This window comes from Chelonoidis abingdonii, chromosome 4 (assembly GCF_003597395.2).
Source record: "Chelonoidis abingdonii isolate Lonesome George chromosome 4, CheloAbing_2.0, whole genome shotgun sequence".
Taxonomy (NCBI): domain Eukaryota; kingdom Metazoa; phylum Chordata; order Testudines; family Testudinidae; genus Chelonoidis; species Chelonoidis abingdonii.
The window spans coordinates 71,159,612-71,173,266 of record NC_133772.1 but is presented as its reverse complement, the minus strand read 5'-3'; the positions used below and the strand labels follow the sequence as shown (position 1 = coordinate 71,173,266).

At 42.5% G+C, this 13,655-nt stretch overlaps 2 protein-coding genes across 4 annotated transcripts in view; both read right to left on the bottom strand.

The window, feature by feature from the left end:
* The window catches only part of TRIM44 (tripartite motif containing 44), a 547,049-nt gene that overhangs the window by 269,348 nt on the left and 264,046 nt on the right, over positions 1 to 13,655 (bottom strand). The window lies entirely within an intron of this gene.
* LDLRAD3 (low density lipoprotein receptor class A domain containing 3) overlaps positions 1 to 13,655 on the bottom strand; it is a 178,273-nt gene that overhangs the window by 97,242 nt on the left and 67,376 nt on the right. For all 3 annotated transcript variants that reach the window (XM_032805074.2, XM_032805075.2, XM_075065260.1), the window contains exon 3: positions 458 to 583. In XM_032805074.2, the coding sequence (XP_032660965.1) occupies positions 458 to 583 (126 nt within the window). The remainder of the gene's footprint in view (positions 1 to 457; positions 584 to 13,655) is intronic.

The following is a 13,655-nucleotide window of genomic DNA, read 5'->3' as shown; positions in this document are numbered from 1 at the left end:
CAGCCCTTGCGCTGTGTCGGGGTTGGGTGCAGCCTCACCACTGGGTCTACATCCCAGGGAGGGAGCTCCATAGTGATCTCCCACCTTTGTGCAGCCAGTAGCCAGTGCTCCCCAATGCCATGCTGGAGCCTCCACATTAATTTAACAAATAAAATTTGCAGAATTTTAGAATATTGTGTGCAGAATTTTAAAATTTTTGGTGCAAAATGCTCTGAAGAGTAGAGTTTACACTTTCTGACGAGATAGGTTTCTGACAGTTATTAACACTATAAATCTCCTTTTGCTACCAAGAGGCCCTGCAGTTATAAAGCAAACAACCCACAAGATGATTTAGGGAGTAAACAGGGAGTGTGCATCTAAATTAGGGTTAAAGAACTGAATGTTTCCTTCTTGTCCTTGTTTGTTTCAACAAATCAATACTGACGTTTCTCCATGAGCAGGTAGACTTGGCACTTACTACAGTTTTCTTCATCACTGCCATCTGGACAGTCCTCAAAGCCGTTGCACCGGAAGCGGCCGATGATACAGTGGATCCCGCTAGCACAGGGGAAGAACGTGGAGCCACATTTGGATTTGGCTTTTGCTGCAAGACAAGAAACACAAAGAAAGCCAGAATTAAGGAAACAATTAAAACATCTTCATATCAGAAGGATCTAAACACAGGGCTAACCAGACACTTCCCATTACAAGACCTTGCTTTCAGTTCTTATAATTTTGTCAAGATTAAATCATTTAAAAAGGACAAAGTTTTCCATACAGGGTGTGTCTGTCTCAGGCTAATTTTTTGTTGTTGTTTTCAGCCAAAACAGTTCAGCTGTTTCTGAGAACAAGCCTAAGGAAAAATACGTTCTTCTGCTCATGTTAAAAAATTCTAGCAACTTCTCTTAGAAAAGCTCTAGAACAGGGACATGAAATTTGGTAGGGGATGGAGGACCTTTGGATATGTTTCTTTGCTGTCCTTGTGAAAATCTGATCAAATGTAGCCAAGTTATAAGGCTTTGGGAAAAAAATTACCGAGCATTTCAAACTGTGGAGACCTATTAGAGTTCTGCAGCTAAAAATCCCAAAGATTCCCTCTGCATGGAGCAGACTCTGGCCTGGACCCTCTGGCATATGGAACACTGGACTGCTGAGGATCATGCTGGGTCCACAGACCTGAAAGGAGAGCAGTGAACCTGTCTCTCAGGTGCCCAGGACGAACTGCATACTGGGCTTAGGGAACGTGAAGGAGGCAGATGCCCGATTCAACTGCAGAAGAGACAAGAGCCAGAGAGTTGTGAGGAAGGAAGTCTGGGACTGGAGGCTGGCAGGAGGAGGGAGGGGAGGGAAATTGGTAGTCAGGGTGTGGGAGGAGACCGGGACTGGCTGGGCAAGGAGTGGTACAAGGAACTGCGATGTGAGAAGGACAGCAATACTGGACAAGGAGCCTGGGGAGAGAGCTTAGGGCTGAAATTCTGTGGGGATGGGGACAGAGAAACAAGGGAAAGGGGTGCTACAGCCCAGGGTCAGGGAGAGAACAATCAGATGAGGAGCAGGAAGTGGGGAATGAGGGCTAGCTAGGCAAAGAGACTGGGGGCAGAAGTGGGAGATTGGGGTAGACAGTCCAGTGGGGTAAGACTAGGGACAGGGTTAGAAGGGATGGAGCGAAACGGGCCACGCTTAGAAGGGGCGGACTGTTAGAGCATGATCCCCTCCACAGCCTGGAACATAACCCAAAATTTCTGAGTCTCATCATCCCTCTGCTATCAGAAAATATCTGTGAAACCCACTGGCAAAGTATATGTCCACACAGAGAATCTGTGATAGTCCCACTACAGTTCTGGTCTACGTAGCAGTAGTAGGTTGTCACTCTATCAGTTACTCCATTAGCGCAGTGGCAGAGGTCTGTGTGCTGCATAACATGGCCACTCACATCATGATGGCAAGAGCAAAAAACATAACTATGAGCCATGGGCTCAAAAAGCCTCAGCTTCTACCACCTGAGCTCAAGACAAGTCCCATTTAACTGTTAGCATGACACCGTTTATGGCGCAGTTGAGTAGCTTTGCTTCTACCGTATTCTAGTCAGGTCCAAACATTTCATATTTCTATCTTGTCCTGCCTTTCCAAAGATTTCAAAGAGCTGTACAGATTATAGATACACTCGGAAACGGAAATACTTCCAAGGAAGAAGATTGCAATCAATGGGTATGCATACAATCAATGTACAATCAAAAAGCCAGGGGAAGAAATCTCTTTCCATGGTCAACGAGGAGGACACTTGTTAGGGCACAGACCACTTCTAAGCTAAGTTTCCCACCTGTGGTTAACACCACCAAAGAACAAACCATTCTCCCAAAACTGCCTCCAAGAGGTCCTGCAAGAAGATTTAACATGTTTGCTCAAATTCCTTTATCCCTTCCCTTTAATTTTTCACATTGGCATTTGGCTAGCATTTCCCTTGATGCTGTATTAGTGAATTCTGCCCTCTTTGAAAGGTTTCTTATAAGTCACAGCCAGTTCATTCACTCACTAGCATATACCTGTATGCAATCAGAGCTGCTCAAGTGTGTGTAATTATAACAGAACACATATTGTCCTCTAGTCACTAGCTTCTGAGAGAGAAGACTTCAATTGTATAGCTAATGTAGATTCTCCTTTGGCCCAGATGGTAATGGCCTGTTTTCTTGGAGTAGAATGTCCCCCGTTCTAACCCTACCATCATGTGTTGATAGCTATGCATTTGCAGCACATGGATTTTATGAGGACTCCCTGAACTGGAGATCAGAGTGTGATGGCGACAGGCAATGCCTTTATGCCCAAAACGAATCTGTGCCTCACAGACTGGCAAAATTTAACTGGAAGATGGTGAGGAAGTGTTATGAGAAGACAGCAAAGGAGGCACAAAGAGTGCAACAGTGGGGGAGGAAAAAGGAAAGGAAATAACTCAGAAAGGTGAGGGAGCAAAGAAGCCAGGACTTTGGCATCAATTCGGAGGAGATTCTCTCTTGCAGAGACAAAGTCGACATAGCTGCAATGAAATCTTCCCTGATGTCTCTCAGCAGATATTATTACATAAACTGTTTTAAGAGCAGTAACAGCAACTATTACTTGATTTAGTATCCTTCAAAACCAAGCCATGCTGTCCCTGTCCTGCACATTCTCTTTACAGTATTAGTAGTTCTCAATTAGGATTATAAAGTATAAGTTAAGATGCATCACTTCAGATATTCACCAACTACCATTTTTTCCTGAACAGAATCCAAGGTCCATTCAGAAACAATAGGTCATTGCTTTGAAGAAAATAGGAGATAAATTATCCTGGAGTTACTGCCATGCTTAAACACACTAACTTTGGTAGCAGAAAAACCTCAATTGAAACATATTTTATGTCCTCAGAACTCTTTCCATATTGCATTAGAGCTACATATCTTAATAGCCTTATGCTCTGAGACAAGTCCATACTTCACTGAGCATTTTACGCTTCAGCTGCAGAATGTGAGGGGTCTAAGTTTTAAAAAGGCCTTTCCCAGATTTCTAGAATCTCAAATAGCCAAGGTCTAATGAGCAGGTGGGATTCAGAGAGTTTTTACTTTCAGGTTGCAGGTTTAAACCTAGCCCATGCTGGTGGTGAGAGGAAACTGCTATAATCTAATGATTAAATATGGCATTACGGAGTTTGCTGGTTTCAGTCCACTTGTTAGTGAACAAGAGTCCACATCACATAAACCACTACTTCAGACATCATTTTCAGTGGCGAGGGCTAAGAGTAGATGGCCCCTGGAGACTGAAATATCCTCATATCTTAGAATTGTTTCTTTAAAGTCAGGACACAAATATGCTAGGTAGGTCAACATGGGGAAACTTCAATTGCTGTTGCCTATGCTGCACCTGCTGTCTGGATAAATGGGGGACTTCAGTCTACAGCCCTGTCAATTCAGCCCCTACTTACTAGCACCAAATCCAGAAGACAATAAAAATCTGGCTGATGAGTTACAAGAGGCAGCATACTGATATTCTATGTTACACAGGACGTACAGAGATCCTTACTTATTTTTAGTTTTCCCCTCTTGACACAGATCACCCAAAGCAGAGGGATTTAAATTTGTACTCCAGAAGAAATAGCATGACTGCTTTTACATAATTACATCAAGTACAAAGCAAAGCAATGGGCTGGAATTCAACCAACCAATAGTTGTCTGGCACATTTATGTGCCTTTGCTTGAAATTGGAGGGATTTCCCCTTGTCCAGACCCCCTTTGATATTGTGTCATGGCAGATATGACCCAAGAGCAGTAAATTACATTAATTTATACACACATCAGCTGAAAAAGAATATGCACATAGAGTAAAATGAGAACTGCCAGAGCTGCAGCACCATGGACACTAAGAAGAACAGAACAAGTGCATCCTTTCACCACTGAAACATGCATTTCAGATCCCCTTTTGGCCACCATTAACCACTAAGAGCATATCCCCTGTTACCAAAAAGGACCACAGGTCTCAAAATCTATCAGTTACTTTTTTGTTGGTTTGGGAAGAGCGCTTCACCACAGCGAAAGTTGGTCTCTAAAAGGAAACCCCAAGCTGATTCACTAATGAAGGGTGAAATTCACCCTGTGCAGACAGCTAGCACAAAGCCTATGCTCAAGTTACGTCCCAGTTGAGTCCTATTTTGGCAGCTTTATGTTGCCCTTCTGCACAGAGGTCAATTACCGCCAAAAAGCAAAGCCACTTTATAGCTTTTATAGCTATTTCCATAGAATTGGGTTTATATTCCAACACAGAAATGACAGCTTGCAGGCATCACTCTGCAGCATTGATTAAAAGAAAGTAATATTACTAGCTGTAGGGCACCAATAGAGAATCTCAGAAGATAATACATTCCCTTTTAAAAAAGTTTAATCTGTTTTATGATTTTTCAGCAGAGAAGAACAATTCTCTACAGGGTGGAACCAAACAGAGACGTGGCACATATAACGTACAAGCATAATTATACATGGTTGGATTAACAAAATTATCAAGCCCCCCCGATCAGAGGGTCCCAAAACATGATTGGAAATGGACAGCCTTGCAATGGATCCTCATTATTGGAGGCACCGATGCTTTTGAACTTCATAATTAAGTGTGTGTATTGTTGCAACTGATCATCCAAGAGATCAAACGTGATACCTAACTACCAGCAAGCACGATATATAGAGAGAGAACTGACAAACAAGGCCTGGGTCCAAAAGGTCAAAGCAGCCTCGCAGAGGGAATCCAAATATTGGTCAACAGCACACTCCTGGGAAGTCATAAAAAAAGAGCTTCTGAGAACCCAGAGCCACCTGTTTAGTGGCCATTAGGCTAGAACAGTCCCAATCTGCAGGGCTTGTTTTCAAACCTATTTATTACAATTGGTGTTTTTTCTTCTTGTGCTGAGCACCGCCACTGATATTTTCTTAACCACCTCTCTGCCAGCTCACCTCTAAATTGCTGCTTCAAAATCCAAACCTTAAAAGAGAAAACTTGCTGACTGAGCTTAATTCCTGAACCATGTCACCAGCATTTTACATCTATGATGGTATGTGACACAGAACAAGCAGATTTCCTATTTTTAATTAAGGAAATTATTTAAAAAAACGCTCTCTAACTCCACAATCATTTTCAGATGGGGGCCAGGGAAACATGGCTAACAATGTAGCCACGTAAGCAGCAGACATTTTGAGGCTATTCGCAGCTGAAAGTGAATGACACATATTTCAATATCAGCATCTTTCCACTCAAACTGTTACCCCAGAACCTCCCCAGGTAGCAATCATGCAAAGTAGCGATATGCTGATTCACAATCACAGGTCTCAGTCCTACAATAATGATGATGTATTTGACTAATCAAATCTTGGTACCTTCCATACAACAGCAGCAACTCTCTAAACTGATTCTGTATCCTGTGCAGATGCTGCATCACTTCACCACCACAGATATTTTCTTAACCACCTCTCTGCCAGTCCACCTCTAAATTGCTGCTTCAAAATCCAAACCAGCTCAGCTGTGACAGAAAGTTGCATCCCGCTAGTTAACTAGTGGGCCCTATACAAGTGAGTTTGGCAGTTTCAGTCCATTGCTCAGTGGACAACCAGCCACCACCACCACCACAAACTCCCACCACCACCGCCAGCAGTCACAGCACATTGTATGGGTGTGGGAATGCATCATCCTTGGCCTTAAAGGTGGTCCCATGAAGGCAGGGCCGCTCTGGGAAATAAGGCTGTCAGCCTGGCACCATTCCTCAGCACTAAGTTCATACGCAAAGTAATTTACACTGTATAGTCGTGCATAGTACAAATGTGATTATCCAAACTTCATTTCACTATTGTCAAAAACAGGGCCATTTACCAGCATGTGAGCAACCTTTTGGTGACCAGCCTAGTGTCCTTCAGAAAGCTCCCTGGGTTATCTGCTTTTTTCTCCTCCCCCTTGATCCCTGTCTAAACCATTCAAACTGGGTAGATACACACACGTCTTTAAGCAATTATAACTAGAGGAACACAATAGAAAATGTGTCTGAAATAGAAATCTATTTTAGGCTGTGTATTTTTTCTAGGGACTCGGGAGTAATTAAGGGAATCAATAGTAAAGTTACACTGGTGGGAATAAATCAGCATCTGCCCCTAACCAGACACCCCACTCACCTACAGCACACAGATGTAAAAGGGAAATAATTTAAAAAAAAGAGTAAAAAAGAGAGACTCACAGCCCATTAATACTGCCACAATAGTTTCCTTTGAAAGAGGAAAGGGGAAGACAGTTTTGTACTTGTGCTGAAGGGATGGTAACTTCACTGAAGACAAAGGAGTCTCTCTGGATTTACACTAGTGTAATGGGATTCTGTTCAGAGCATGGTGCATTAGTTAATACAGTTCACCACCCTGTTTTTGCCTACTGATTATCGCAGGGGAAAGCAGAACTCTTGGTTTCTATTCTATACTTCTCTCCTGACTCAATCTGATCTTGGACAACTCTACCTCAGTTTCAGTCTCTAAAATGGCAATGTTAACTTACCTCATAAGGGCATTGGGAAGGTTAAATAATATGCGTTTATAAAGTGCCTTCAATTACTTTCCCAAAAGACTATATAAATTCAAGTTACTATAATACTGTTCCTTACTGAAACACTCCTAGTTATAGCTGAAATTCAAATTAAATGAAACCCTCAGCACAGTCATCTCATTTTAGAATAGTCATAAATGCTTTGAGAGTTTGGGTGTTAGCGCAAATGAGGCTAAGAGTCCATTCTTGTTCAATATTCAGAGAGCTCAAGGACCGGGAGCAAGTGACAAAAATCAACACCTGGCTAGAGCACCCTCCAAACTGATATGAACACTATTCCAATCATTGAATAATGCTCACTTTTGTTTAAGAATTCTGATGCTTGGCACTTGGAAACAGGACACTGCCTAAGAAGTCAGTTAAAAGAGCCATACTAAAATTTTAGTCTCTAGAGGCTGTGCTAGCCAGATGACATCTACTACAAGGCAGAATTTAACCTTTTGCTACGAGTCACCGTGATTCTCCCTTTCCAGCTCAATTTCTCGTATAGTTCCACTGAACACTTAGGCTCCTACCTCGGCCACCTCAGCTAGGCAGCTGATACTACCAAAGCCTTAGAGAGGCTAGTTAACAGCTGCAATAAAAGATGCAAACTCAGGCTGGGCTAAAAGGGCCATTTTGAGGCTCTCTGATTTTAAGTGGAGCAACTCAAACAACAAGCATCTCCTAGGAATGAGATATAAGGCTAACACCACGAAATGGTGGTAACATCTCTGGTCGTGTGCTGAGGCACCGGGCTAGTTGATAGGAGAGCTGAGTGCTACTTTTGGCTCTGGCACAGACTTACTCTGACATTTGGCCAGTCTCTTCACCCGCCGGAGGTCTCAGTTTGCTCATATGTAAAATGAGGATATTAACCTACCTCACAAGAGCACTGCAAGGGTAAATTCCTTAATGTTTGTAAAGTGCTCTGAAAGCATCAGACAGAAGGTACCATTCTAAAGAAATACTACCGTATCATTAAACACAGACTGATCTGCTGGAAGCATGGAACAGGAAGGAATAGAGACAGAATGTAATGGTCTGTCTCTATCATATCTAGCTGATAGCTAGACAGAACCACATGACTCTCCCAGATAAAGGTGTTTAAACCTCGAAAGTGATTCCAAAAGGAGGGAACGTCTGCTTTAAAAGTCATCTCTCCAACTGGGATCTAGCTAATGCCACTTCTCATGGGACAAGAGGAGAGGGTAATAAATCTGCCTGAGCTCCCTGCACTTTCCATATTTAAAGCATTCATCTTACATGACTCCCTCGCCCCAAATCATTGGATCCTTTTATGGTCTATTCTTTCAAATGACAAGCCACAGATTTCTCCTAGGAAAAATATAACACAGATCCAAGTCCCTGAATGGATTAATCACAGAGCATTATGGCCTGAAGAAACGGATCCGCTGAGCCGGGCCCCCAAAATAATACTTGCTCCAATAACACGTCTTCCCCAAGCAATTTGGTTTTCATTTTCCAGAAGCACTCCCTCTCACTCCTTTTTCAGAGTGCAGTACAAACAAGGTCACTAGGCTCCACTAGCCTGCTCCTGCTCCTTTTGAAATCCATGGGGTTTTTGCCACAGACTTGAACAGGAGCCCTTGGTTTCTCCTGTAGTCCGGGGATAGTGTATGCTTCTTTGTTCCCTCGCGGGTCTCCTCTGATACAAGCCCTTTTGTTTCATCACAGGCACTTGATGGAACTTCATGCTCAGATCCCTGATCAACTGCTTGAACTTTTTAAAGTTAATATGTCGATTCGCTTTTAAAAGGTTAGGTTGATTCCTGTTGAACACAGGACAAGGAGGCAGAGCTGCACACAGACCCTGGACTGTAAAGTGCAGGGAGAAATCCGGCCTTCTCGACAGCCCAAACAGACTAGAGCCAAAAGATTTATTGTGCTGTTAACAAGGACTCCATTTCTAAACATTCTTACAGATCTGAAGTCTGTGCTCTGAATGAAGTGCTATAAGCTAAACAGCGGCAGTATGACAGATTGATGACTTGCAGACAAGGCTTCAGCAGCACTTGTGTTCCCCTTTCCAATATACAGAACAGCCCCAGGTTCCCTTCAATTTAAGAAGTGCACAAACCACTCTCAAAAGGTTCTGGGAACATGAGGGCACATCTGGAATGGTACTTGCCATTTCAAGCTTTTTGCCGTAACGCTTCCTAGGTCCACAGGAATCCTAGAACAACAGATGGGCAAGAGGAAGCAGTGAGGGTGGAACTAGATGTCATCAATGTAATGAGCAAAAGTTGCTAATCTCTTCTATGTCCATCATCTTACATGTGCTATCATCACTTCCATGGTCTAAATCCTTTAGAGCAACTCGTCGCTTTCGGCTACACATTCCAGCTCTACGAGAAAAGTCAACACAGCTGAAAATCAAAAGCTGTCTTGTTTGGTCTTATAAACCTTTAAAAAACCTAATATTTGGCTACGCACACTCAGCCTGGGCCACTAAAACATCATCCATTATGACTGTATCTATATTAATTTTTGCTAGCATGGACCCTCAAGGTTTGAGTGCTTCAACACACTAATCTATGCCCTAATTCTTGCATCTCTGCTTGACTGCCTCCTTCTACCTTTATGTGCAAATAAATTATTAAAAAATTTTTTTTAAAAAAATCAATAAAAAGTTCACCTAGTTACAGGTTTTATTAGAAACTTGTGCCAGATTTGCAGATCTTAGGAAAGACCCAGGGTGGGTTGTAGTTTGGGGTAGAAACTATGTTAAACTGCAATTGTGTTTTCTAAAATAGATTCATTCCCAAATCAGAACACACTAGTTTCAGTGGGACTAGTATGTTCCATACACTAAAAGCTAGTTATCTCCTCCTCCTTTCAATCCATCTATACTCGGGCCTAGTCCATGATACCCTTCTTCTGTGTTCATCTGCATGTCTTTTACCTGTCCTTTGTACCTACCACATTCTCCCTCAGTACATCGTGTTCTCCCACTCCTCAGATCATATCTATTCCAAGTAACCTGTCAACATTCATCTGTAGTGGTAGGAATGCACTTGCTTTAAATCCTGCAGTCTGTTAAGATTTCATTTCTAGGTTGTTCAGAAATATGTAGCTAATCTGTTGTCTTGTCTTTTCAGACTGTAAGCTCCTTGGGGCAATGGATATGTCCTCTTCAGTGCTCTCTTCAGTGTCAGAACTCAGCAATGAAACAAGTCCATGGCCACCTAAGACTCCACTGTTGTTGTTATGTTGCATGCGATGAATACCCAGAACGTCTGTGATAGCGAGGATAGACCAGAAAGCTGCCTCCTCCTTTCCCAAAAGCAAAGGCCCTATTACTTTTAAGTTAAGGGAGAATTTTCTTAAGCTGTTAGCAGTATAGGGTGAAATTTTCAAACGTGTCTAAATAGTTTAGAAGCTTATGCCTCATTTTTAAAAGTGATTTAGGCCAAGTCACTTTGGCACTCTTTCACCTGTATGTTTATGACAGGTGAGCAGTGCTGATTCCATCCAGTGGAGGGTAATCAGAGACACTACTCAATTCATGACCACCAAACAATTCTATAACTCTGTGAAGGAAAAATGCACGTCTGTTCCTGAGACTAATGTTTATACAACATCCAGAGGAAGGCAGCTCCAGTCAGTACATTCCTTGCACCAAGTGGGCTGAAGTGAATCAGATCACCATATGCATTTGGAAGTAGGACTCCCAAGCGCTGGTACCCAGAAGAAAATCTAGGTATAGTTATAGAGTTACATTGCACTGGTTTAACAACTAGAAAGTGAGAGTCCTAATCTAACCTAAGTGAAAACAGAGCTGGCAACCTGCCAAGAGTGCCACGCCTGCAGCTAGTTTGCATCAGAATGGAGCAGGCTGTAGCTGCCCTCATCTTTAGATAAGGCAAGGCAGCCCAGATAATGGTTCCAAGTATGCAAGGCTCCATCTTAATCACAGCAGGCTGTGTGTATATTATAATTTACATATGTACATTACATAAAGAAGAGACTGATGTTAAGTAGCAAAAGCTAACTGATGTCCCAAGAAGCATAAATTTTTACCATTGATATATTAAACAGTGCAGTCAGTAATCTTTACAGATGGGTAGGATTAGTCTGATTGGAGTTCTTGGACTGCAGCTGTATTTTAGGAAGATCTCATCTGGTTTAAACCATCCTTGGGGCTTACTGATGTTACCACTGAATTGGGCAAACATTTCTTATTAGTGAAATGCTGCATCTCATTCTTCCAGTGCACCGAGCTCTGCATGTCTATCCTAAAGCTTAGTATTTAAAAGATAGCAGCCTGAGCTATTCCGTGCCCTTTGTTCCTGTACATAAAAGCCATTCATTAGCCTCTGACTCTGCGGAATGGCTAAATCCAAGCAAAATAACTTCAGCCATAATAATTGTATCATGGTAACGCGCAGTCATTAAACAGCTTAGAGAGATTCCAGTATTTGCTTTCTCTACAAGGCCCATTTTATTTTTATTATTCACATGGCCAGTTGACAAACTGGATATTTATCCTCAGCAGACAAGAAAGGCATGGGTCTGACTGCTCTTACAAGAAGTTTAGAGGAAGAAAAGGACAAAGGCTCGTGCTACCTCTAACCAATTCCAAACTGTCTCTAGCACAGGTGGAAAAGGGGAAAAAAGATTTTGTAGCGAGGGTGAGAGTAGCTGTTTATTCAGATTCTTGCCTTGGGATAATTTTATTCTGTGTTTTATGTTAATGGAGAGTGCAGAAAACAGACAGCATTCAACTCTGGCTGACTCCTGCTTGCTGTCCAATAGCATAGCGGACTTGTGTCCTGATTCTCATCTCACGGAAGTCCACCTACTTCAGCACAGTAACTCCAGATGTACACCTGCATAGGGAGATATCAAACACATGCCCAAAGGCCGCCCCAATCCATCCAGGTATCGGTGCAGAGACAGAGGCAAGGGCAGCTTGCCCAGCCCGTTCTGGTGCTGTTGGGGAAATTCCCAGGGCCCCAGCCAACTCTTCTGCCCACCTATGGAGGGTTTTTTATAGGGGGAATCCATACTTCCTAGGGGGTATTCTCAGGGGCCTGTGCAGCTGCTTTCCTCTCCGCAAATGAGACCAAACTAGTGTATAAATGCTAAGTGTGCGTATACAGATTATATGGAATTACTGAATTAACCTATAGAGAAATTATAGAAAAATGTATAAAACAACAACTAACATGGAATGTGAAAACCAGGGTGCTTTATTCCCCACATCAGTTTAAATGAATTCATACTTGAAGTGTGCTAATGATAAGAAAAGTGACTCTCAAAAGGCATCTTCATACTCACCTCTTACTCTGTTTCCAAGTGTGTTTATGACAACATTGTTTACTACTTGCAGAGGCCCACTTAGCTAAGCATGTACTGTCTGGGCTCTATTCTGCACCATCATCCATCCAACTTAAGTTAATCAAGTTCCAGTTGCAGAACCTTTATTACTGGTAACAATGCATAAATCAACTTGACTTTAAGATCCCAGGTTGAATTTGCAGTGGTGGTAATTAAACAAACATTTTTTACTTGCAAACAGAATCATCTGTGACCTGAAACCACTAACACACACAGACGGAACCCAAGGACATTTCTGCAGTCACTTTTCCTGACTAAAACCTCTAAGTCCTTCTACCCCTCACACATCGCTTGGATTAGCGTGACTTGTCACTGGGTGTCACTGTTGGTTCACAGAAAAAGAGCTCCATACACAGACCTGGCAGAAAAGAAATGGCTCTTTTGTAAGAGGAATGAAGGAGAAGCTGCAATTTGTGTATTTGGTACATCCCTAATTTTGGCTCCTGTCATGTCAGGCTGTTAACTCAAATGATGTGCCATGCTCAAAATCTATACCATCTGCTGCTCGTTAGCTGACATAAAGGCAGCAACATGCCATCCCTCTAGTAACTGTTGCTCATTAGCTGACAAAAGCCATTTTCAATGTTCACATTTTATTAGATTTTAGAAAGAACAAAATCAAACAAAAAGAACAAAGGGAAAAATGGACAGGAAATACAGATTCTAGAAGAAATTATGGTCTTGGGAAAAATGGCACTGCTACTGATAATTCTGGCTCCAGAGTGCTGGGCACATGCACACTTGCAGATAATGTGTGGGTCAACCACTTGAAGGACTGTATCCTGGTTCCACGGAAGTTAACTGCAAGGCTCCCATTGACATCAGTGGGACCTGGATTCGGCCCTAAAATAATATCTCAATTGAAATAGAATCAACATCAGAGGTTTCCATTATATCCATCTCAAAACAGTCCAGAATAAATGAACATCTTTCTAAATTGTTTTTTTTCCTCCTTAGGTTCCATTTGTTTTCCTACAACTCCCCAGATTTGCCACACTCCCAAGCCCTCCCATATATACATACGGATCTTATTTGTGCACGTGGTGAACAGTGTCAAACAGAGTCCGAGAGACTAAAGCCCTCTGTTTATAATCAGAACATGTGCAGGGAGCGCACAAGCAATGCACTCTGCTAACGTGGCCAGAGAGGACTTTGGGAGCCACAGAGGTAACCAGAGCCGGCTTTAGGCCGATTCCATGGAATCGGGCCCCGCGCCTTAGGCACTTTTTTTTTTTTTTTTTTTT